Here is a 22,500-nt window from a genome sequence, read left to right on the forward strand (position 1 = left end):
CGCTGCTATGTAACGTGATCATGACAAAACCCCTCTCCATGATGCTGCTATGTAACGTGATCGTGACAAAACCCCTCTACATAACGCTGCTATGTAACGTGATCGTGACAAAACCCCTCTCCATGATGCCGCTTTGTAACGTGATCATGACAAAACCCCTCTCCATGATGCCGCTATGTAACGTGATCATGACAAAACCCCTCTCCATGACGCCGCTATGTAACGTGATCATGACAAAACCCCTCTCCATGACGCTGCTATGTAACGTGATCATGACAAAACCCCTCTCCATGATGCTGCTATGTAACGTGATCATGACAAAACCCCTCTCCATGATGCCGCTTTGTAACGTGATCGTGACAAAACTGAACAGCAGTCAGTCACCGTGATGCCTGTGTGTGCAGGATGGACAGAGACTGCCGACAAGTGCTACACGTCAAACGCTAAACTCACGCTGAACAACGCTGTGCACAAGCTGGCCGAGCACGGTAACTGGCGCTTCATCTGGTCTGAAATGGCTTTCCTGGCACGCTGGTTCAAAGAGGCTTCCAGCGACCAGAAGTTGGCTTTCAAAAAGTAGGTGCCACTGTTGTTGTTGGCGATTGTGTGCTGTTTTAGGTTGGTTGTTCATGTGCTTGTTTGCTGACGATTCTCAACTGCATGATTCGACTATTCCCTTTGAAATTCCATGTTTAGCTTCTAAATTTAAAACTGGTATAGAAAATGTAGCAAAGTGGATGAAACAGAACAAACTAAAAATGAATGATGATAAAACAGAACTCATGCTGACTGGTAATAAAAATAAGCTTAAGCAGATAAATACAACGTCTATCATTTGTTCTGGCATAGAAATTTCTTTTTCTAGTTATGTCCATAATCTTGGTTTCTACATCAATTCATCCCTCACGATGGAAACTCATGTGAACCACCTGTGTAAAGTTCTTTACTTTCAGCTTCGTAAGATTAGTAAAATCTGCCCCTTCCTGTCTGTTGATGCTGCCAACGAACTTGCTGTTGCCTTCCTTCTATCCCGCCTAGATTATTGTAATTCTCTCTTAGCTGGCCTTCCCAATGATAAACTCTACAAGCTCCAGAAAATACAGAATAGTGCAGCTCGACTCGTCCTTAAAAAGTTGAGGAGAGAGAGTGCTACTGCTCTCCTGCGGACACTTCCCTGGTTGCCTGTTCAAGCCATCAAGCTTTCATTGCCTGAATTGTGATACCACACCCTCTTATCTTTCTGAGCTTGTTAACCTGTACTTGCCAAACAGAACATTGAGATCTCTTGATTCCTCCCAGCTAATTGTTCCCTGATACTTCTATAATGTGGAAAGAGGTCATTTTCCATCTTTGGCCCAACAACTTGGAATTCTCTGCCTATTGCTCTCAGATAAACAACTCATCTATCTACCTTTAAAGCAAATCTTAAAACTTATCTCTTTAAAAAATACTTGTCATAACTCAAATAGTGCTGTTGTCCCAGGCCCAAGGCAATGTGAGTGTGTGTGATGGGAGAGTGGAGAGAATGGGGGTGGGTAGATGGATGGTGGTGGTGTGGTTCGAAAGGGAGAATGACCTGATTTTTACCCCTTTTACCTTTTCTATCCAAAGTTTTATTTTACAATTTTTACAAAATATATGGCATGCAGATTACAATTATGTTCCTTTTTACATGTATGTATTTTAAGTGAAAATTGCTGTCATCTCAGCCGTTTAATCGTGTGTGTCTGTACATGTGTGTTAGTGTGAGTGTTGGAGTGTAACAGTTGTAGTATTGATAGTATGTTACTTTGTGAGTTTTAAAACTTTTATGCATTGTGGTTTTATAATATTAATGATTCTGTTTTATGTTTCTACTACTTTTTATATGCTTTTTTGTTTCACTTTAGGAACTGGATTGTAAAGCACTCAGAGCTTGCTTATGCTTGTATTGTAGCGCTATATAAAAATAAAATATTTTTATTGTTACTTTTGGTAAAAAAGAAGAAAAAAATGTTGAGAGGCTGAGAAAATGAGTGCATCACTGTTTGGTCCTCTACCACTCCAGTAGTTGTATTCACTGTGCTGGATGACGACTCACTGTGTGCTGACAGATGATGACTCACTGTGTGCTGACAGATGATGACTCACTGTGTGCTGACGGATGATGATGACAACTCACTATGTGCTGATGGATGATGACTCACTGTGTGCTGACGGATGATGACTCACTGTGTGCTGACGGATGATGACTCACTGTGTGCTGACAGATGATGACTCACTGTGTGCTGACGGATGATGACTCACTGTGTGCTGACAGATGATGACTCACTGTGTACTGACAGATGATGACTCACTGTGTGCTGACGGATGATGACTCACTGTGTGCTGACAGATGATGACTCACTGTGTGCTGACGGATGATGACTCACTGTGTGCTGACAGATGATGACTCACTGTGTGCTGACAGATGATGACTCACTGTGTGCTGACGGATGATGACTCACTGTGTGCTGACGGATGATGATGACTCACTATGTGCTGACGGATGATGACTCACTGTGTGCTGACGGATGATGACTCACTGTGTGCTGACGGATGATGATGACAACTCACTATGTGCTGATGGATGATGATGACAACTCACTGTGTGTTGACGGATGATGACGACTCACTGTGTGCTGACGGATGATGACTCACTGTGTGCTGACAGATGATGACTCACTGTGTGCTGACGGATGATGATGACAACTCACTATGTGCTGATGGATGATGACTCACTATGTGCTGACGGATGATGACTCACTGTGTGCTGACGGATGATGACTCACTGTGTGCTGACGGATGATGATGACAACTCACTATGTGCTGATGGATGATGACGACAACTCACTGTGTGCTGATGGATGATGACGACTCACTGTGTGCTGACGGATGATGACTCACTGTGTGCTGACGGATGATGATGACTCACTGTGTGCTGACGGATGATGATGACTCACTGTGTGCTGACGGATGATGATGACTCACTGTGTGCTGACGGATGATGACTCACTGTGTGCTGATGGATGATGACGACTCACTGTGTGCTGACGGATGATGACTCACTGTGTGCTGACGGATGATGATGACTCACTGTGTGCTGACGGATGATGACTCACTGTGTGCTGATGGATGATGACTCACTGTGTGCTGACGGATGATGATGACTCATTGTGTGCTGACGGATGATGATGATTCACTGTGTGCTGACGGATGATGATGACTCACTGTGTGCTGACGGATGATGACTCACTGTGTGCTGATGGATGATGACTCACTGTGTGGTGACGGATGATGATGACTCACTGTGTGCTGACGGATGATGATGACTCACTGTGTGCTGACGGATGATGACTCACTGTGTGCTGACGGATGATGATGACTCACTGTGTGCTGACGGATGATGACTCACTGAGTACTGACTCACTGTGAACGCAGGGCGGTGGCAGGGGGCCAGATGGAGGTGGTGACCGGGGGGTGGGTGATGACGGAGGAGGCCTGCGCTCACTTCGCCCCCATGCTGGACCAGCTGACGGAGGGCCACCTCTGGCTGAAGGAGGAGCTGGGTGAGCTGTCAGACATAGTACACACACTGCTCACCGCTCACTGACTCACCTGTCTCATTTTCATCGCTCACCCTCTCATCATCACCACTTGTTCTCTCGTTTTCACCATTTCACCAGCTCACCCATTTTTCATCGCTTACTGATTCGCCCATCTGATTTCATCGCTTACTGATTCGCCCATCTGATTTTATTGTTTACTGATTCATTGACTCACCCATCTTGTTTTCACGACTCACTGGAGACCAACTCACCCATTTTTTCACCGCTCACAAACTCACCCATCTCACCAGCCGCCGTGGCGAAGTGGTTAGCGTCGCGGACTGACGGCTGGGAGGACGCAGGTTCGAATCCCAGCGGAGGTGGGTCTCCTACCCAGAGTTGAGTGTGCTGTGGGCTTAAACAGGGAGACTGGGACCACACAGTCGAGTGTCATCCACCTCAAGGATGCGTCTTTGGGTGTGTTGCTCTAATTACCTGACCAACACTGCAAGTGTCTGTATCTGTCAGGCCTGGTTAATGCCGGGATATCATTATGACAGGAAGCATAGAGTACAGCCTTGTCACACAGTCCCAAACCAAATTGGACCTCCATAGCAACATCGTCATCATCATCGTCATCCTCTTCCTCCTTCATCATCATCAGTATAAACAAAATAGTCTCAAAGTCTGTGGCCTTTCATGCCCTGCTGTCATGGTGACCTCAGTTTCGATACCCCTCCACTTCCGTGCTTGGGGTGAGTCCTGTCAATGTCGTCAGTGTCGGCAGATTCATGGGTGGCTGTTGTTTGAGGGATGTGGTGGCGGTCTCCACTCTGGGAGGGACGCTCACTCAGTCTGGCTCCGCGCCTAAGCCATTATTGTCGTTAGTAGGGGGCTTAGTAGGTGGTGTCCTAAGTACGTTAAAACAGAACAGGCACCACTGAACACCACCGAAGTGACTCAGCAGCAGTGCAGGGTCTCCTCTGGTGTGTGGCCTCCTGGCGACCTAACATCGATGGTTCCCTGTGGACTGCCGACGCTGGAACTGCGATGGACGAACCTGGGTGTGGCCGTGTATGGGGGAATGTAAATGAGCTGACTGAGGCCCTGCTGTTTACAACTGTTTCTGACAAAGTAACCCTATCAGGGCTTTAGATAGTTTTGAATTTTTGGAGTGGCATCTAATTTGCATAATGAGAGTATAAGCTAAGAATATCTTAACTGATCCTCTGTGACCAATGAATGCAGAATGTGTTGCTGTGCTTGTGAGCAGGAGAGTTATTTTCATGTGAACAGTGTGTGTGTGTGTCAACAATGGCGTCTGACCCAGTTTCTTCTCAGTCACAAGGCAGACAACAGAATAAGACAAAGGGGCACCTCCAAAAGCGGAGTATGGCTGCCTACGTGGCAGGGTAAAAACAGTCATACGCGTAAAAGCCCACTCGTGTACATATGAGTGAATGTGGGAGTTGCAGCCCACGAATGAAGAAGAAGAAGATGAAGGGGCCTTATTGGGGCCATGTAACGTTCTGAATTGAATCTGTTTCAAACTCCGTGTGCTTTCCAGGAATTGTTTACAAGTTATCAGTGAGTGCAGATTTTGAACAGAAAATATGGATACTTTCATCATCTCACTGTATGATAGCATGAGAAAGGGGGAAGTTTTATATCTTGTCCCCAACTATCTTGTTATGTTACTGATCTGTTTGGATTTTTTTTGTTTTTTGATTTTATTTCTTACTCATATACAAATGGGTCATCTGTGGGGAAAATGAGGAGGTCTAACGGGTAGTACTGAGTTAATCAATGCAGTGTGTGAGCTTTGTTCCCTGAGACAGATGGATGTGTGCTTGCAGTGAAAATGTTTCATAGTTTATGTGTGTCATTAACTCTTTCACCAGCAAGTTTCGGTGTGAACGACGCTCCCCAGCACCAAATATTTTAGAAATGATGATCACAGCTCACAGGCTTCGGTTCATGTCAGAACAAGACAGTGGACTTGTTGACTTCAAACTGGGTCAGGGGGCAAAGGTTAGACATTGATCTGTTGGCGGGGAAACTGGCTGCAGCTGTCAAGCTTTGTTACCATGTGAAAAATGGTCTTGTCAACATGAGCCCTCAATGTGGACAAAAGTTGCCTACAGCAATACAGTCTCGACATCTAGTCGCTTATGTTGGTGAAAGAGTTAGTAGATTTTTGTGTGTCGTTAACAACAAAAAGCAACATCACATCACCACTGTGGGCAGGCGTGGAGCCCAACAGCAGCTGGTCCGTGGACCCGTTTGGCCACTCGCCGACGATGGCCTACCTTCTGCAGGCGTCGGGGATCAGCAATATGGTGATCCAGCGAGTCCACTTCGGCATCAAGCGCCACCTGGCCAGTGCTCAGCGCCTGGAGTTCGACTGGCGGCAGAGCTGGGGTCAGTGACAAGGGTTTTTTGTTTTTTTTTGTTTGTTTTTGTTTTTTTGCTGCGTTCTGTTTCGTTTGTGTTCTATGTACTTTGTATTGATGTAGTAAATAAATGGAGATTTATATAGCGCAGTAACTCCATCTCAAATGGGGCTTACTGCGCTTTACGGTGAAATATACAAATTCAAGACTAACTGATGTAAAAATATGTACAGAGTCAACACAGTTTCACGTGACACTGGCTGAAATATACATGTGTGAGACTAAGTGACATGAAAATATGTAAATCAACACAGGCGCCATCACAGTCCCACATCACACAGGCACCATCACAGTCCCACATCACACAGACACCATCACAGTCCCACATCACACAGACACCATCACAGTCCCACATCACACAGGTGCAAATCACAGTCCCACATCACACAGGCACCATCACAGTCCCACATCACACAGGCACCATCACAGTCCCACATCACACAGCATCACAGTCCCACATCACACAGGCACCATCACAGTCCCACATCACACAGGCACCATCACAGTCCCACATCACACAGGCCATCACAGTCCCACATCACACAGGCACCATCACAGTCCCACATCACACAGGCCCATCACAGTCCCACATCACACAGGCGCCATCACAGTCCCACATCACACAGGCACCATCACAGTCCCACATCACACAGGCGCCATCACAGTCCCAAATCACACAGGCGCAAATCACAGTCCCAAATCACACAGGCGCCATCACAGTCCCAAATCACACAGGCGCCATCACAGTCCCAAATCACACAGGCGCAAATCACAGTCCCAAATCACACAGGCACCATCACAGTCCCACATCACACAGGCACCATCACAGTCCCACATCACACAGGCACCATCACAGTCCCACATCACACAGGCACCATCACAGTCCCACATCACACAGGCACCATCACAGTCCCAAATCACACAGGTGCAAATCACAGCAAAACAGCACATCATATTCATCATTGTCAAAAATGGAAAATAAAATGATGAAATAAACAGCAAGGAACCAGGCATCATGAAAAACAGACTGAAATCATCACAAATGCACACAACTCAACAAAAAGAGCACATCCAGCAATAAAATCACAGCAAGCATATGCAGACTGGAAAAAAAAAAAGTTTCAGTGAGAAAAGTACAGTTTCAAAAGATATGTTTTGAGTGATCTCTTGAATGTGAGTGTTTGGGTGTAGCGGAGGTGTGAGGGTAGTGAATTCCACTGTTTAGGTAAAACAAAAGAAAAGGAACATTCACCATAAGTTTTTTGTATGAATCTTTGGAATAGACAATCTGCGCTTGTCATTTCACGAACGGAGTTGTCTGGATGGTGAATAGACAGAAAGTAGATCCAAAAGATAGGGTGATGGGCGCAATAGCCGAGTGGTTAAAGCGTTGGACTGTCAATCTGAGGGTCCCGGGTTCGCATCACAGTGGCAGCGCCTGGTGGGTAAAGGGTGGAGATTTTTCCGATCTCCCAGGTCAACATATGTGCAGACCTGCTAGTGCCTGAACCCCATTCGTGTGTATATGCAAGCAGAAGATCAAATACGCACGTTAAAGATCCTGTAATCCATGTCAGCGTTCGGTGGGTTATCGAAACAAGAACATACCCAGCATGCACACCCCTGAAAACGGAGTATGGCTGCCTACATGGCAGGGTAAAGAACGGTCATACATGTAAAAGCCCACTCGTGTGCATACGAGTGAACGCAGAAGAAGAAGAAGAAGAAGATAGGACAAGTAATGAAGAATCAGTGAAGAAATTGTGACAGAGGACTGATAGTTTGTGTTGTATTTGTGCTTGAATGGGGAGCCTGTGAAGGGACGCGAGCAGAGAAGTGATGCGTTGACGTTTCTTAGCTGTGAGGGGGAGTCATGCTGCAGAGTTTTGAACTTTTTGAAGTTTGTCAACACAGTGTTGGGGGCAGCCAGCAAGAAGAGCATTTCCCTAATCTAGGCTAGACAGAACAAAAGAACAAACCAAAGTCTTTGTGGTTTCTGTGGTTAGATATTGCCGAATGAAGCTGATTTGTCGGAGTGCTGCGTACGCTGACCTACAACTTTGTTGTTTGTATTCTGTGTACTTTTTAATTAATTTTCATTTAGCAGCGTTTTATTTTTGACTCACTTGTGTAAACAAAGTGAGTCTATGTTTTAACCCGGTGTTCGGTTGTCTCTGTGTGTGTGTGTGTGTGTCCGTGTGTCTGTGTGTCTGTGGTAAACTTTAACATTGACATTTTCTCTGCAAACACTTTGTCAGTTGATACCAAATTTGGCATAAAAATAGGAAAAATTCAGTTCTTTCCAGTCATCTTGTTTAAAACAATATTGCACCTCTGGGATGGGCACAAAAAAAATAAAAAAGAAGCCTAATTATATGCAAACTGCATTTACTGTTATATTTATATTTTTTGTATTCTCTAAACTTGGCACTTTGACCTCTTATTCTGACACAACAACAAGAGGAGTCATTATTATCATTTTTTGTTCAAACAGGAACTTCTTTTGCTAAGCATGGAATTTTTATTTATTTTGCAAACGTTTTGGTGCAGATAGTAAAGAAGGGAAATTACTCTGTAATTAATGCTAGGGGACTTAATTTATCACCAGTGAGTCTTGAAGGCCTTGCCTCTCTTGTGTTTCCTTTCTGTTGTAGAGCTGGAGTCAGTGACAAGGGGTCTTGCTGCGTTCCGTTTTGTTTGTAGTCCGTGCACTTTTCACTTCCCTGTGCCGTCGGCTGGACTATAAGCAGCAAGAACAAGAACTTTTCTCTTGAGTTTTTATTTCACTGCGTTTTCTTTTGTTTCCTTTCTGTTGTAGAGCTTGATGTCAGTGGCTAGGGTTCTTGCTGCGTTCCATTTTGTTTGTAATATGTGGGGTTTTTTTGTTGTGTTTTTTTGTTTTGTTTTTTTACTTGATTTTTATTTTACTGCATTTTGTTTTTGTTTCCTATCATTGCATTTAGTTTTGTTTCACATGTTTTTATTTTGTATTGTTTTACTTTGTTTCAAATCATGTAATTTTTTGGGCTCACAAGTATGTTTACAGTCCTTTTGTGTGTGTGTGTGTGTGTGTGTGTGTGTGTGAGTGTGTGTGTGTGTGTGTGTTGATGAGGTTGAGGTGAAAGAAGTGTTTGACGTGTGTGTGATGTTACACTGTTGTTATTGTTTTGTTTTTTAACAGTAGTTTTAGCGAGTTTGTATCTACATCATTTAGAAAAAAAAATCTCTATTTTGTTCATGACATGTGTATTGTTAAATGCCCTTGGAGCCACATGGTAAGTGCTATAGAAATGCACATTACTATTATTATTATTATAAGTAGTAGTAGTAGTAGCAGTAGTAGTAGTAGAGCAAATCTTTTGATCTGCTGTACGGCGAACTATCAGAGGAATCAAGGCCACAAGACCGCCTCTGACTAAGATTGAAAGACGCTTGCAAACAGGACCTGAAAAATACAGGTATTGATGTGCCGTCATGGGAAAGCCTTTCAGACTCACGTGGACCCTGGAAATCTGCCGTTCAGAGAGGGGTGAAACAAGCAGAGAGAAGCCGCGTTGACTCGCTGAGGAGAAAAAGAGCCACACGCAAGTCAGGTTCTGTAAACCAAGCAGCATCTACCTATATCTGTCCCACATGCAGCAGAGATTGCCACTCCAGCATCGGTCTACACAGCCACAGCAGGAAGTGCAATGCCCGGCAGTGACTACATTTCTGGTGCAGCCATCGTCTCTCAAGACGGAAGGAGGCCGATGTCGACGAATAGTAGTAGTATTACTATTAATGTTTTTGTTGTTTTTTGACTCACTTGTGTAAACAAAGTGAGTCTATGTTTTAACCCGGTGTTCGGTTGTCTGTGTGTGTGTGTGTCTGTGTCTGTGTGTCCGTGGTAAACTTTAACATTGACATTTTCTCTGCAAATACTTTGTCAGTTGACACCAAATTAGGCATAAAAATAGGAAAAATTCAGTTTTTTCCAGCCATCTTGTTTAAAACAATATTGCACCTCTGGGATGGGCACAAAATAATAAATAATGAAGCCTAATTATATGCAAACTGCTTTTACTGTTATATTTATATTTTTTGTATTCTCTAAACTTGGCACTTTGATCAGATATTCTGACCCAACAACAAGAGCAGTCATTATTATCATTTTTTGTTCAAACAGGAACTTCTTTTGCTAAGCATGGAAGTTTTATTTATTTTGCAAACGTTTTGGTGCAGATAGTAAAAAAAGGGAAATTACTCTGTAATTAATGCTAGGGGACTTAATTTGAATCTGGTTAGGTCTTTTTTTTTTTTTTTTTTTTTTTTTTTAACGCTAAGCTTTATAATAACAAATACAGAACACATTTTAACGATTAGATTTTTTTTTTTTTAAGTGTATCACAAGTGAGTCTTGAAGGCCTTGCCTCTCTTGTTTATTCTTATTTCTTGATTGTGAGTGACCATTTTGCATTGTCAGCTTTTTTTTCTTCTTTTTTTTTTTCCAGACGAGAGTGGCTCGACGGACATTTCTTGCCATCTGATGCCGTTTCTGTCGTACGCCATCATGTACTCGTGTGGCCCCGACCCCCACGTGTGCTGTCAGTTTGATTTCTTCAAGAGCAAGTGTCTGCGGGGAAAGAAGTTTGTCACGGCGGCACCCGTCACCAACGACAATGTGAAGAAACTGTGAGCGTTGGCGACGTGTGGGTGTGGGTGTGGGTGGGTGGGGGAGGGTTGTGGGTGGTTGTGTGTGTGTGTGTGTGTCTTTGTGTTTGAATGTGTGTGTGTGTGTGTGTGTGTGCCTGTGAGAGAGAGAGAGAGAGAGTGTTGTTGTTGTCTTCAGTTTAACGTCTTTCCACTTGAAGTGATATTAGACGGAGAAAAAAACAAAACAAAAAAAAAAAACACCTTGGGGGTAGGGCCTGTGAGAGGGGGAGGGGTAAAAGTGTGTGTATGTGTGGAGGGTGAATAGGGAGAGACAACGCTAGGAAAAATGGAAACGTTATAAACGCCAACATCAAACAACTATAACATCTATAACAAATGTCCTATAGAGAGAGTGTGTGTTAGGGCATATGTGACTCTGTGTGTCTGTCTGTGTGCGCGAGTGTGTGTGTGTTAATGAGAAAAATGGATGTGGGAGAGGTTTTATACTGGATCATAGAAAAATAAATTCAGGGATTGGACAGGCATAACTATTCAGACTGTTGACAAATATCTGGTCATTTGGTCTGGATGATACGAGCACATTTTTGAAATATACTTTTTCAAGAGATATGTATGAAGAGTATCTGACTGGGTTCTCCAGCATGTTGTTGAGTGTTCTGATTGTAGTTTCTTCCAGAAGTTTTATTGGACACTGAATACCTTGACTCCAAGTTGTTGACGCTGATGGTGATTTTTGACTCACTTGTGTAAACAAAGTGAGTCTATGTTTTAATCCGGTGTTCAGTTGTCTGTGTGTGTGTGTGTGTGTGTCCGTGTGTCTGTGTGTCCGTGGTAAACTTTAACATTGACATTTTCTCTGCAACTACTTTGTCAGTTGACACCAAATTTGGCATAAAAATAGGAAAAATTCAGTTCTTTCCAGTCATCTTTCTTAAAACAAAATTGCACCTCTGGGATGGGCACAAAAAAATTTAAAAAAGAAGCCTAATTATATGCAAACTGCATTTACTGTTATATTTATATTTTTTGTATTCTCTAAACTTGGCACTTCGACCTCTTATTCTGACACAACAACAAGAGGAGTCATTATTATCATTTTTTGTTCAAACAGGAACTTCTTTTACTAAGCATGGAATTTTTATTTATTTTGTAAACGTTTTGGTGCAGATAGTAAAAAAGGGAAATTACTCTGTAATTAATGCTAGGGGACTTAATTTATCACAAGTGAGTCTTGAAGGCCTTGCCTCTCTTTTTTTTTGTCGGCAGATCCTGGTCGCTATGGGAACAGTTCCAGAAGAAGGCACAGCTGTACAGCAGCAATGTGATTCTGGTTCCGCACGGCGACGACTTCCGATACACCAGCGTGACCGAGTGGGACCATCAGTTTGGCAACCTGGAGAAACTCATCGACTACATGAATGCTGACAGAGACATGAACATTAGGGTAGGTGTGTTGAGCTGTTTCTTGAGGTAGTTGTAATGAAATTAAAGCAGACAGGTGCAATAGCATTTTTGTATTTGTATTTGTATTGCTTTTTATCACAACAGATTTCTCTGTGTGAAATTCGGGCTGCTCTCCCCATGGAGAGCGCGTCGCTACACTACAGCGCCACCCATTTTTTTGTATTTTTTTCCTGCGTGCAGTTTTATTTGTTTTTTTTTTCCTATCGAGGTGGATTTTTCTACAGAATTTTGCCAGGAACAACCCTTTTGTTGCCATGTGTTCTTTTACGTGCGCTAAGTGCATGCTGCACACGAGACCTCGGGTTTATCGTCTCATCCGAATGACTTTAGCCGAGTGGTTAAAGCATTAGACTGTCAACCTGAGGGTCTTGGGTTCGAATCTTGGTAATTGCGCCTGGTGGGTAAAGGGTGGAGATTTTTTCCAATCTCCCAGGTCAACATGTCTGCAGACCTGCTAGTGCCTGAACCTCCTTCGTGTGCATACGCAAGCAGAAGATCAAGTGCGCGCGTTAAAGATCCTGTAATCCATGTCAGCGTTAGGTGTGTTGTGGAAACAAGAACATACCCAGCATGCACACCCCCGAAAACGGAGTATGGCTGCCTACATGGCGGAGTCACACACGCAAAAGCCCACCCGTGTACATACGAGTGAACGTGGGAGCTGCAGCCCGTGAACGAAGAAGAAGAAGAATTTGTGATGAGTGTGGATGTCGACGGTCCTGGCAGGTCCAGTTTGGCACGGTCACAGACTACTTCAGGGCTGTGGCGGAGGACCGGAAGAAAGCCGGAGGTGGAAAGGTGGCAGCGTTGCCGAAGTTTGTGGGGGACTTGTTCCCCTACAACGACCGGGACGACCAGTACTGGACCGGATTCTACTCCAGCCGCCCCCTCTACAAGTACATGGGCAGAGTGCTGCAGGCCAAGCTCAGGTTAGCGTTTCACTTTTCCTGTTGACCTTTTTGTGTTTGTTTTACTTTTTGATATCACTCTTTTTTGTTTATTGTATTGTACTGTATTGTATTGTATTGTATTGTATCGTATTACTCTTTTTTTTTGTCACAACAGATTTCTCTGTGTGAAATTCGGGCAGCTCTCCCCAGGGAGAGCATGTCACTATGTTGAGAGCGCCACCCTTTTTTTTTTTTTTTAAAGGGAAACAGGCATGCGAACTCAGTTCTTGCCAGAAATAACTGGAGGGTCTTGAGGAAAATGTGGACAGTGTGGAGTGATGGCCTAGAGGTAACGTGTCCGCCCGCCTAGGAAGCAAGAGAATCTGAGCGCCCTGGTTCGAATCACAGCTCAGCCGCCGATATTTTCTCCCCCTCCACTAGACCTGGAGTGGTGGTCTGGACGCTAGTCATTCGGATGAGACGATAAACCGAGGTCCCGTGTGCAGCATGCACTTAGCGCACGTAAAAGAACCCACGGCAACAAAAGGGTTGTTCCTGGCAAAATTCTGTAGAAAAATCCACTTCGATAGGAAAAACAAAACTGCACGCAGGAAAAAATACAAAAAAATGGGTGGTGCTGTAGTGTAGCGACTTGCTCTCCCTGGGGAGAGCAGCCTGAATTTCACTCCAAGAAAACTGTTGTGATCAAAAGAAATACAAATCCAAACACAAAATCAGGCGAAAGTGGGCCTGCAAACCCTGCCCAGTGATTGTTGTCCGCTGTGTGGTCCATGACTTTCTGTTAAGCGCGGTAGAGCGAGGACGTCGATGACTGCTGCATGTCTGACACCATGTTTCAGGTCGACGGAGATCCTGTACACGGTGGTGGTGGGTCAGCTGATGTCCCAGAAGAAGGACAGCCTGGTGCAGGCGGTGCAGAGCCGCTACACCGCCCTGCAGGAAGCGCGGCGCAGCCAGGCCACCTTCATGCATCACGACGCCGTCACCGGCACCGCCAAGGCCTCCGTCGTCAGGGACTACGCTGATATGTCAGTGTCAGGGTGTGCTGTTGTGCCTTTGTATCTGGGTGTGCGTTAGAGTCTGGATGTCAGGGTGTGTGCTGTCGTGTCGAGGTGTCGGTGTGTGCTGTCTTGTCTGGGTGTCAGGGTGTGTGCTGTCGTGTTGAGGTGTCTGTGTGTGCTGTCATGTCGAGGTGTCTGTGTGTGCTGTGGTGTCGAGGTGTCGGTGTGTGCTGTGCTGTCGTGTCGAGGTGTCGGTGTGTGCCGTCGTGTCGAGGTGTCGGTGTGTGCTGTCGTGTCGAGGTGTCGGTGTGTGCTGTCGTGTCAAGGTGTCGGTGTGTGCTGTCGTGTCGAAGTGTCGGTCTGTGCCGTCGTGTCTGGGTGTTGGTGTGTGCTGTCATGTCGAGGTGTCCTGTGTGTGCTGTCGTGTTGAGGTGTCGGTGTGTGTGCTGTCGTGTTGAGGTGTCGGTGTGTGCTGTCGTGTCAGGGTGTGCTGTATGTTGTCATGTCTGGGTGCCAGTATCTGCCATCATGTCTAGGCGTCTGTGTCTGCCGCCATGTCTGGATGTCATCGTTCATCTTCATCAGAGAGGATGTGTCTGGGTTTTTTTTTGCAGACTGACCAAAGCCATGACGGAGGTGGACGGTCTGTTCTCACTGCTGCTGTCTGTGGCGCTGACCAGCTCTGCTCGCTCCGCCCCGCTCTTCAAAATGGTGGGTCACCCTGGCTGCTTGCTGCTCCTCCTCTGGGTGGTCACAGCATTGGACTTTCAGTCTGAGGGTCCCGGGTTTGAATCTCGGTAAACGGCGCCTGGTGGGTAAACGGGTGGAGATTTGTCCAATCTCCCAGGTCAACGTATGTGCAGACCTGCTTGTGCCTGAACCCCCCACCCCACCCCACCCCTTCATGTTTATATGCAAGCAGAAGATCAAATATGCAGGTTAAAAATCCTGTAATCCATGTCAGCATTCAGTGGGTTATGGAAACAAGAACATACCCAGCATGTACATCCCTGAAAATGGAGTATGGCTGCCTACATGGTAGGGTAAAAAAGGTCATGCAGGTAAGAACCCACTCATGTACATACAAGTGAACATGGGAGTTGCAGCCCCTGAACAAAGAAGAAGAAGAAGAAGATATGTTAAGTGGTGGTCTGTGTGGTGGTTTGTCGTTGTGTAATTTGCACATGAAAAGAACCCACGCCAACAAAAAGAAGAGGGTTTGTCCTTGCCAAATTCTGTCGAAAAAATCCACTTTGGTGGGAAAACAAGACCTGCAGACAGAAAAGATTCAGCGCTACATAAATGCCATTATTATATTATTATTATTATTATTATTAACCTGCAACTAACTGTGTGCAGTAAGGAACTGACCCATGGCGAAGTTCGGTCAGCGTAGGCATTTAGTCACGTGTAACTGTCAGAAAGTTCGAACCAAGCAATGCAGCTGGCTCCAGGAAACTAACTGTTCCATTCTACCTGTTTCCCGGTTGCTTCAAGTCACCCACGTTCCTGTATGACAGCAGACACTCAGTTCAGAATGTATGAGATGCTGAGTCAAGGCCAGTTAGCAGAAAATTTAAAGGAGAGTTATAGGAAGGCATCTTCATGCTGATCTTGCTTTTAGATTTTGTTTTTCACTTTGTTTGGGGGACAGAGAGACTGTCATCTTCTTTATGCAGATTTTTTTCTTCTGGTTTTTTTTTTTTTTTTTTTTGTTTTTTTCTTCTTCTTCTTCTTTATTGCTGCTTATTCATCTGCAACATTTCAGTGGCATTACTCCCACGCTGGCAGTTTTTAGTCCCCCGTAACACAGCCATACCCAGGTTCATCTGTCACTGTCTCAGCTTGAGCAGTACACAGGGAGCTGTGGATGTAAGGTAACCAGGAGGCCACACTGACTGAGGAGACCCTGCATTCTGCTGAGTTATTGTGGTGGTGTTCAGTTGGTTGATGCAGACTGTGTTTTGCTGTCCTGTTCACAGAATAAAGACTGGCCCAGTTATTGTGGTGGTGTTCAGTTGGTTGATGCAGGCTGTGTTTTGCTGTCCTGTCCAATGAAGACTGGCCCAGTTATTGTGGTGGTGTTCAGTTGGTTGATGCAGACTGTGTTTTGCTGTCCTGTCCACAGAATGAAGACTGGCCCAGTTATTGTGGTGGTGTTCAGTTGGTTGATGCAGACTGTGTTTTGCTGTCCTGTCCACAGAATGAAGACTGGCCCAGTTATTGTGGTGGTGTTCAGTTGGTTGATGCAGGCTGTGTTTTGCTGTCCTGTTCACAGAATGAAGACTGGCCCAGTTATTGTGGTGGTGTTCAGTTGGTTGATGCAGACTGTGTTTTGCTGTCCTGTCCACAGAATGAAGACTGGCCCAGCGCCAAAGGTCCTCCTGTGTTGCGAGAAGCAGAGCTGACTGTCAGGTGAGAGAAATGTGCACACACACACACACACACACACACACACACACACACACACACACACACACACACATTCACACAAACACACACACTCTTGTCTCCCTCTCTCTCTCTCTATCTCACACACACATGTGGACACACACACATGCTCACACACACCCACATACACACACACTCACACATATATGCACACACAAACACACACACAAACACACACACACACAAATATGCACACACACACACATACATTCACGTATGTGCATACACATACACATATGCACCGACACACACATTCTCTCTCTGTCTCTGTCTCTGTCTCTCACTTGTGCACATACACATGCGCACACACATGCACACACACACTCTCTCTCACACACATGTGGACACACACACACACACTGTCTCTCTCTCTCTCTCTCTCTCTCACACACACACACTGTCTCTCTCTCTCACACACACACACACTGTCTCTCTCACACACACTGTCTCTCTCTATTACACACACACACACAGACACAGGTGAGGCTGTCAGTCACCAGTCTCTGTTTGGATCTCTTCCTCTGGGGATTGCATTATGTTTTGTTCAGCAAAATAATAATAATAATGGTATTTATATAGCACTGAATCTTGTGCAGAGGCAAATCAAAGCACTTTCACGCCAGTCATTCACACGCCTGCATAACTCTAAAACTGAAAGAAACTGAAGACAAGGAAGAGGCAGGGGAGGGAGGCTATCTTGGGAAGAGGTGGGTTTTAACCCTTTGAGCCCTGACCACCGGTTTACCAGTGGTGGGGAGGGGTGTCATAATGCCTGGCCACCGGTTGAGCGGTGCGTAAACACTTGTGTCATGTTTTGCTATTGGTTGACTTATATTGAAGAGCCAATCAGAAAAACCGTAATATTCCGACGCCAGCGAACGCAGTACCGACATTGCCGCGCCCCCTCACTGTGTTTTGTGCATGTGCTTTGGATAAAAAAGATCGATTTCTACCATGAAGCGTGCAGAGTCTCAACCTGACACGCCTCCTTTGATCAACTGATTCTGCATGCTCAGATTCATTTTCAACATCACTATCTGTAGCAAAATCATCCGATTCGAATTCCACCTCACTATCAGAGTAATCATTGTCATACTCTACTTCTGATAAATCATCAAGCATATCAATTACTTGCTGCGTTGTGTACAGTTGTTTTCTCGCACATTTTGTCCCTGATTTCTGCCCTGACGGGCCAGGTTGAGACTCTGCACCCTTCAAGTGTTTATGCACCGCTCAACTGGTGGCCGGGCATTATGTCATTTTTCTCTGCCACCGGCAAAGCGGTGGTCAGGGCTAAAAGGATTTAATACCAATTATTTGCAAATTTTGGCTCAGGAGCTCAGGCAGAAGGGTTAAAATTGCTCAGGGACTCAGGGCTCAAAGGGTTAAGGCCAGACTCGAAAGAGCTGAGTGTGGAGACTTGACGAAACAAAAGAGGAAGTTCATTCCAAACGCAAAATGAATTGACACCATTGACGACGGGCGCAATAGCCGAGTGGTTAAAGCGTTGGACTGTCAATCTGAGGGTCCCGGGTTCGAATCACAGTGACTGCGCCTGGTGGGTAAAGGGTGGAGATTTTTACGATCTCCCAGGTCAACATATGTGCAGACCTGCTAGTGCCTGAACCCCCTTCATGTGTATATGCAAGCAGAAGATCAAATACGCACGTTAAAGATCCTGTAATCCATGTCAGCGTTCGGTGGGTTATGGAAACAAGAACATACCCAGCATGCACACCCCCGAAAACGGAGTATGGCTGCCTACATGGCGGGGTAAAAACGGTCATACACGTAAAAGCCCACTCGTGTGCATACGAGTGAACGCAGAAGAAGAAGAAGAAGACACCATTGACAAGATACAGGGAAGACGGCGGCTGCACTTCAAACCGACGCCTCACTGGTCTCGTTTCATCAAGCTTCAGCTGTCAAGGGGTTAAAGACTCTTCACTGTCCACAGAACGGTGGTGGTGACCAACCCGCTGACCTCTGACTGGCTGTACGTGGTCAAGGTGCGCGTCCTTGACCCCAACATCAGGGTCACCAGCGACGACGGCTCTCCCGTTCGGCAGCAGATCAACCCCGTGTGGGACTCTGGGAGAAGTTTGTCTGAAAATGTACTGGAGGTGAGAGGCTCTTTGTTGTTTGTTTGTCTTTTTTAACTCACTCGGGACGACAAGTTTTCTCCCTTGCTTTTCCCCACAGACGGCCCATTTGTAAGGGTTTGGAAAAAAATTACAACAAATACAAAATACAGAGTAAGAAAATGAAACTTTCAGAACTGGTTTATTACGTGTGGAGCTATTACATATAAAAAAAATCAAATTTCTCATCTTATTTTTACAGTTTTGCCATATGTAGAAAATACTGCCAATTTTTCACCCCAAATCACCATACCCATGCTCGCTTTCTGCATTAAATTCACTTTCTTCTTCGTCATCATCCACCTCTTCAATGTCCGACCCTTCAGTTTATAGCATTTCAAGTACTTCAGCAACCCTAAAATGTTGCCGTCGCTGCCTTGTTCGCTCCACAACATTTTGAGAAGAGCCCACTTTGCTAACAGGCTGGCACGCGGGCAGACGACCGGTCAGTGACTTTGTCAGCGTGTGTGCGAGACGGGCCACACATGGCAGGCTGGCCAATCATTGTTTTGAGGTGCAAGTGTGACATGAAGGTTGACTGTAAGAAAGTCAGCTGTCACTGTTTCAGATTGTGTTTGAGGCAAAAGTGTGATATGAAAGTTGAGTATATGAAAGTTGGCTGTATGAAAGTTGCCTAGCTGTTCCAGATTGTGCTTGTGGGAGAGGTATTATATCAAAGTTGGCTCTCGCTGTTTCAGATTGTGTTTAAGGCTGGAAGCAAGATATGAAAGCTGGCTGTATGAAAGTTGGTTCTAGCTGTTCCAGATTGTGTTTGAGACGGAAGTGTGACATGAAAGTTGGTTCTGGCTGTTCCAGATTGTGTTTAAGGCTGGAAGCAAGATATGAAAGCTGGCTGTATGAAAGTTGGTTCTGGCTGTTCCAGATTGTGTTTAAGGCTGGAAGCAAGATATGAAAGCTGGCTGTATGAAAGTTGGTTCTAGCTGTTCCAGATTGTGTTTGAGGCGGAAGTGTGACATGAAAGTTGGTTCTGGCTGTTCCAGATTGTGTTTGAGACGGAAGTGTGACATGAAAGTTGGTTCTGGCTGTTCCAGATTGTGTTTGAGGCGGAAGTGTGACATGAAAGTTGGCTCTTGCTGTTCCAGATTGTGTTTGAGGCGGAAGTGTGACATGAAAGTTGGTTCTCACTGTTCCAGATTGTGTTTGAGGCGGAAGTAAAATATGAAAGCTGGCTGTATGAAAGTTGGTTCTCACTGTTCCAGATTGTGTTTGAGGCGGAAGTAAAATATGAAAGCTGGCTGTATGAAAGTTGGTTCTCACTGTTCCAGATTGTGTTTGAGGCGGAAGTGTGACATGAAAGTTGGTTCTGGCTGTTGCAGATTGTGTTTGAGGCGGAAGTGTGACATGAAAGTTGGTTCTCACTGTTCCAGATTGTGTTTGAGGCGGAAGTGTGACATGAAAGTTGGTTCTGGCTGTTGCAGATTGTGTTTGAGGCGGAAGTGTCGGCGCTGAGCATGAGGACGTACGGACTGGAAGTTCAGCAGGCCAGCACACAGGGTTACGCCACTGTCACCCTGCACAGCATGGACCTGCAGGCCTTCACACAGCGGTGATGATGACACAGGGAGGGAGGGGGAGAGAGGGAGGGAGAGAGAGAAAGGCAGGGAGAGAGCGAACAAGAGAGAGAGAGAAAGGCAGGGAGAGAGCGAGCAAGAGAGAGAGAGAGAAAGGCAGGGAGAGAGAGAGAGGGGAAGAGAGAGAAGAAGGGAGGGGTAGAGAGAAAGAGAGGGGGAGGGAGAGGGGGGGAAAGGCAGGGAGAAAGAGAGAGAGAGAGAGAGCAAAAATGCGAGAGAGGGTTACACCACTGTCACCCTGCACAACTTGGACCTGCAGGCCTTCACACGGAGGTAGTGTTGACACAGAGAGAGGGAGGGGGAGAGAGGGAGAGAGAGAGGGAGCGAGGGGTGCAGTAGCCGAGTGGTTAAAGCTTTGGACTTTCAATATGAGGGCCCCGCCGTGTAGGCAGCCATACTCAGGGGCGTGCATGCTGGCATGTTCTTGTTTCCATCACCAACTGAACGCTGACATAGATTACAGGATCTTTAACGTGCGTATTTGAACTTCTGCTTGCGTGTACACAGGAAGGGGGGGTTCGGGCACAAGCAGGTCTGCACTGCAACACATGTTGACCTGGGAGATCAGACAAATCTCCACCCTTTACCCACCAGGCGCCGTCACCGAGATTCGAACCTGGGAACGACGGGCGCTATAGCCGAGTGGTTAAAGCGTTGGACTTTCAATCTATGGGTCTGGGGTTCGAACCTCGGTGACGGCGCCTGGAGGGTAAAGGGTGGAGATTTTTCCGATCCCCCAGGTCAACATATGTGCAGACCTGCTAGTGCCTGAACCCCCTTCGTGTGTATACGCAAGCAGAAGATCAAATACACACGTTAAAGATCCTGTAATCCATGTCAACGTTCGGTGGGTTATGGAAACAAGAACATACCCAGCATGCACACCCCCGAAAACGGAGCATGGCTGCCTACATGGCGGGGTAAAAACGGTCATACATGTAAAAGCCCACTCGTGTACATACGAGTGAACGTGGGAGTTGCAGCCCACGAATGAAGAAGAAGAAGAAGAAGAAGAACCTGGGAACCCTCAGATTGAAAGTCCAACGCTTTTATCACTCAGCCGTTGCGCCTGTTCACCAGACTGACGAGTTTGTGACGCCTGTGTGTGGTGTACTTTCCCTGTGTTCAGCTCCAGACTGCCCTTCAAGGTCAGCCAGTCCAGCGAGGAGATGTTCCAGATTCAGAGCCACACGCTGACTGCCACTTTCTCCGCCTGCACCGGAACTCTGCAGGTCAGTGTGTGGAGTGATGGCCTGGAGGTAACGCGTCCTCATAGAAAGCAAGAGAACCTGAGCGCGCTGGTTCGAATCACGGCTCTCCCTCCCCCTCCACTAGACCTTGAGTGGTGGTCTGGATGCTATAGTCATTCGGATGAGACGATAAACCGAGGTCCCGTGTGCAGCATGCACTTAGCGCACGTGAAAGAACCCATGGCAACAAAAGGGTTGTTCCTGGCAAAATTCTGTAGAAAAAATCCACTTCGATAGGAAAAAACAAATAAAAACTGCACGCAGGAAAAAAAAAAAAAAAAAAAAGGGTGGCGCTGTAGTGTAGCGACGCACTCTCCCTGGGGAGAGCAGCCCGAATTTCACACAGAGAAATCTGTTGTGATAAAAAAGAAATACAAATACAAAATACAAATAATACAGTGGAGATTTTCTGGTTTACTTTTTTGTTGTTGTTGTTGATGTTCTTTTTAATGTGTGAAACAGTACATGACACACATATCTGAATGATCCCTTCGTTCATTGCTCTGTTTTGTATACATCCATTTGTATGTAAAATATATGTATCAGCGCACACACACACACACACATGCATGCATGCACGCTCTCATACAGTGCACATACAGAGAGACAGACAGTCTAACAGACTCACACACACAGACACACACATGCACGCACACGCCCACACACACATGAATACACACACATGCATACACACACCCAGAGACACATACACTCACACAGACACAGACTCACACAGACACATATGCACAGACGCGTGCGCACATGCACACAGACTCACACAGATACATACTCACAGACACGCGCACGCACACACGCATGCACGTACACACCCACTCTGATCACCTGAAACCACTGACCCCCATCGATAGTCATGTGTCATTGTCCACAGCACATCATGAGAAAGTCGGATGACCTCAGCCACAAGGTCGGAATCAAGTTCATGACCTACAGCACGGGGTCATGGTCAAATCCCTTCAAGGACAAAAGCGGGGCATACATCTTTATGCCAGACGGTCCG

At 45.8% G+C, this 22,500-nt stretch overlaps 1 protein-coding gene across 1 annotated transcript in view; it reads left to right on the plus strand.

The window, feature by feature from the left end:
- Positions 1-22,500, plus strand: part of LOC143295905 (alpha-mannosidase 2-like) — a 40,752-nt gene that overhangs the window by 4,050 nt on the left and 14,202 nt on the right. Inside the window, exons 4-16 of the mRNA XM_076607589.1 lie at positions 405-576; positions 3,460-3,587; positions 5,814-5,987; positions 10,510-10,690; positions 11,939-12,116; positions 12,863-13,065; positions 13,887-14,075; positions 14,663-14,759; positions 16,402-16,463; positions 18,457-18,622; positions 20,080-20,207; positions 21,362-21,464; positions 22,372-22,500. The exon at positions 22,372-22,500 is cut by the window's right edge and continues 6 nt beyond it. Coding sequence (XP_076463704.1) covers positions 405-576; positions 3,460-3,587; positions 5,814-5,987; positions 10,510-10,690; positions 11,939-12,116; positions 12,863-13,065; positions 13,887-14,075; positions 14,663-14,759; positions 16,402-16,463; positions 18,457-18,622; positions 20,080-20,207; positions 21,362-21,464; positions 22,372-22,500 — 1,910 coding nt within the window. The remainder of the gene's footprint in view (positions 1-404; positions 577-3,459; positions 3,588-5,813; positions 5,988-10,509; positions 10,691-11,938; positions 12,117-12,862; positions 13,066-13,886; positions 14,076-14,662; positions 14,760-16,401; positions 16,464-18,456; positions 18,623-20,079; positions 20,208-21,361; positions 21,465-22,371) is intronic.

This window comes from Babylonia areolata, chromosome 21 (assembly GCF_041734735.1).
Source record: "Babylonia areolata isolate BAREFJ2019XMU chromosome 21, ASM4173473v1, whole genome shotgun sequence".
NCBI lineage: Eukaryota > Metazoa > Mollusca > Gastropoda > Neogastropoda > Buccinidae > Babylonia > Babylonia areolata.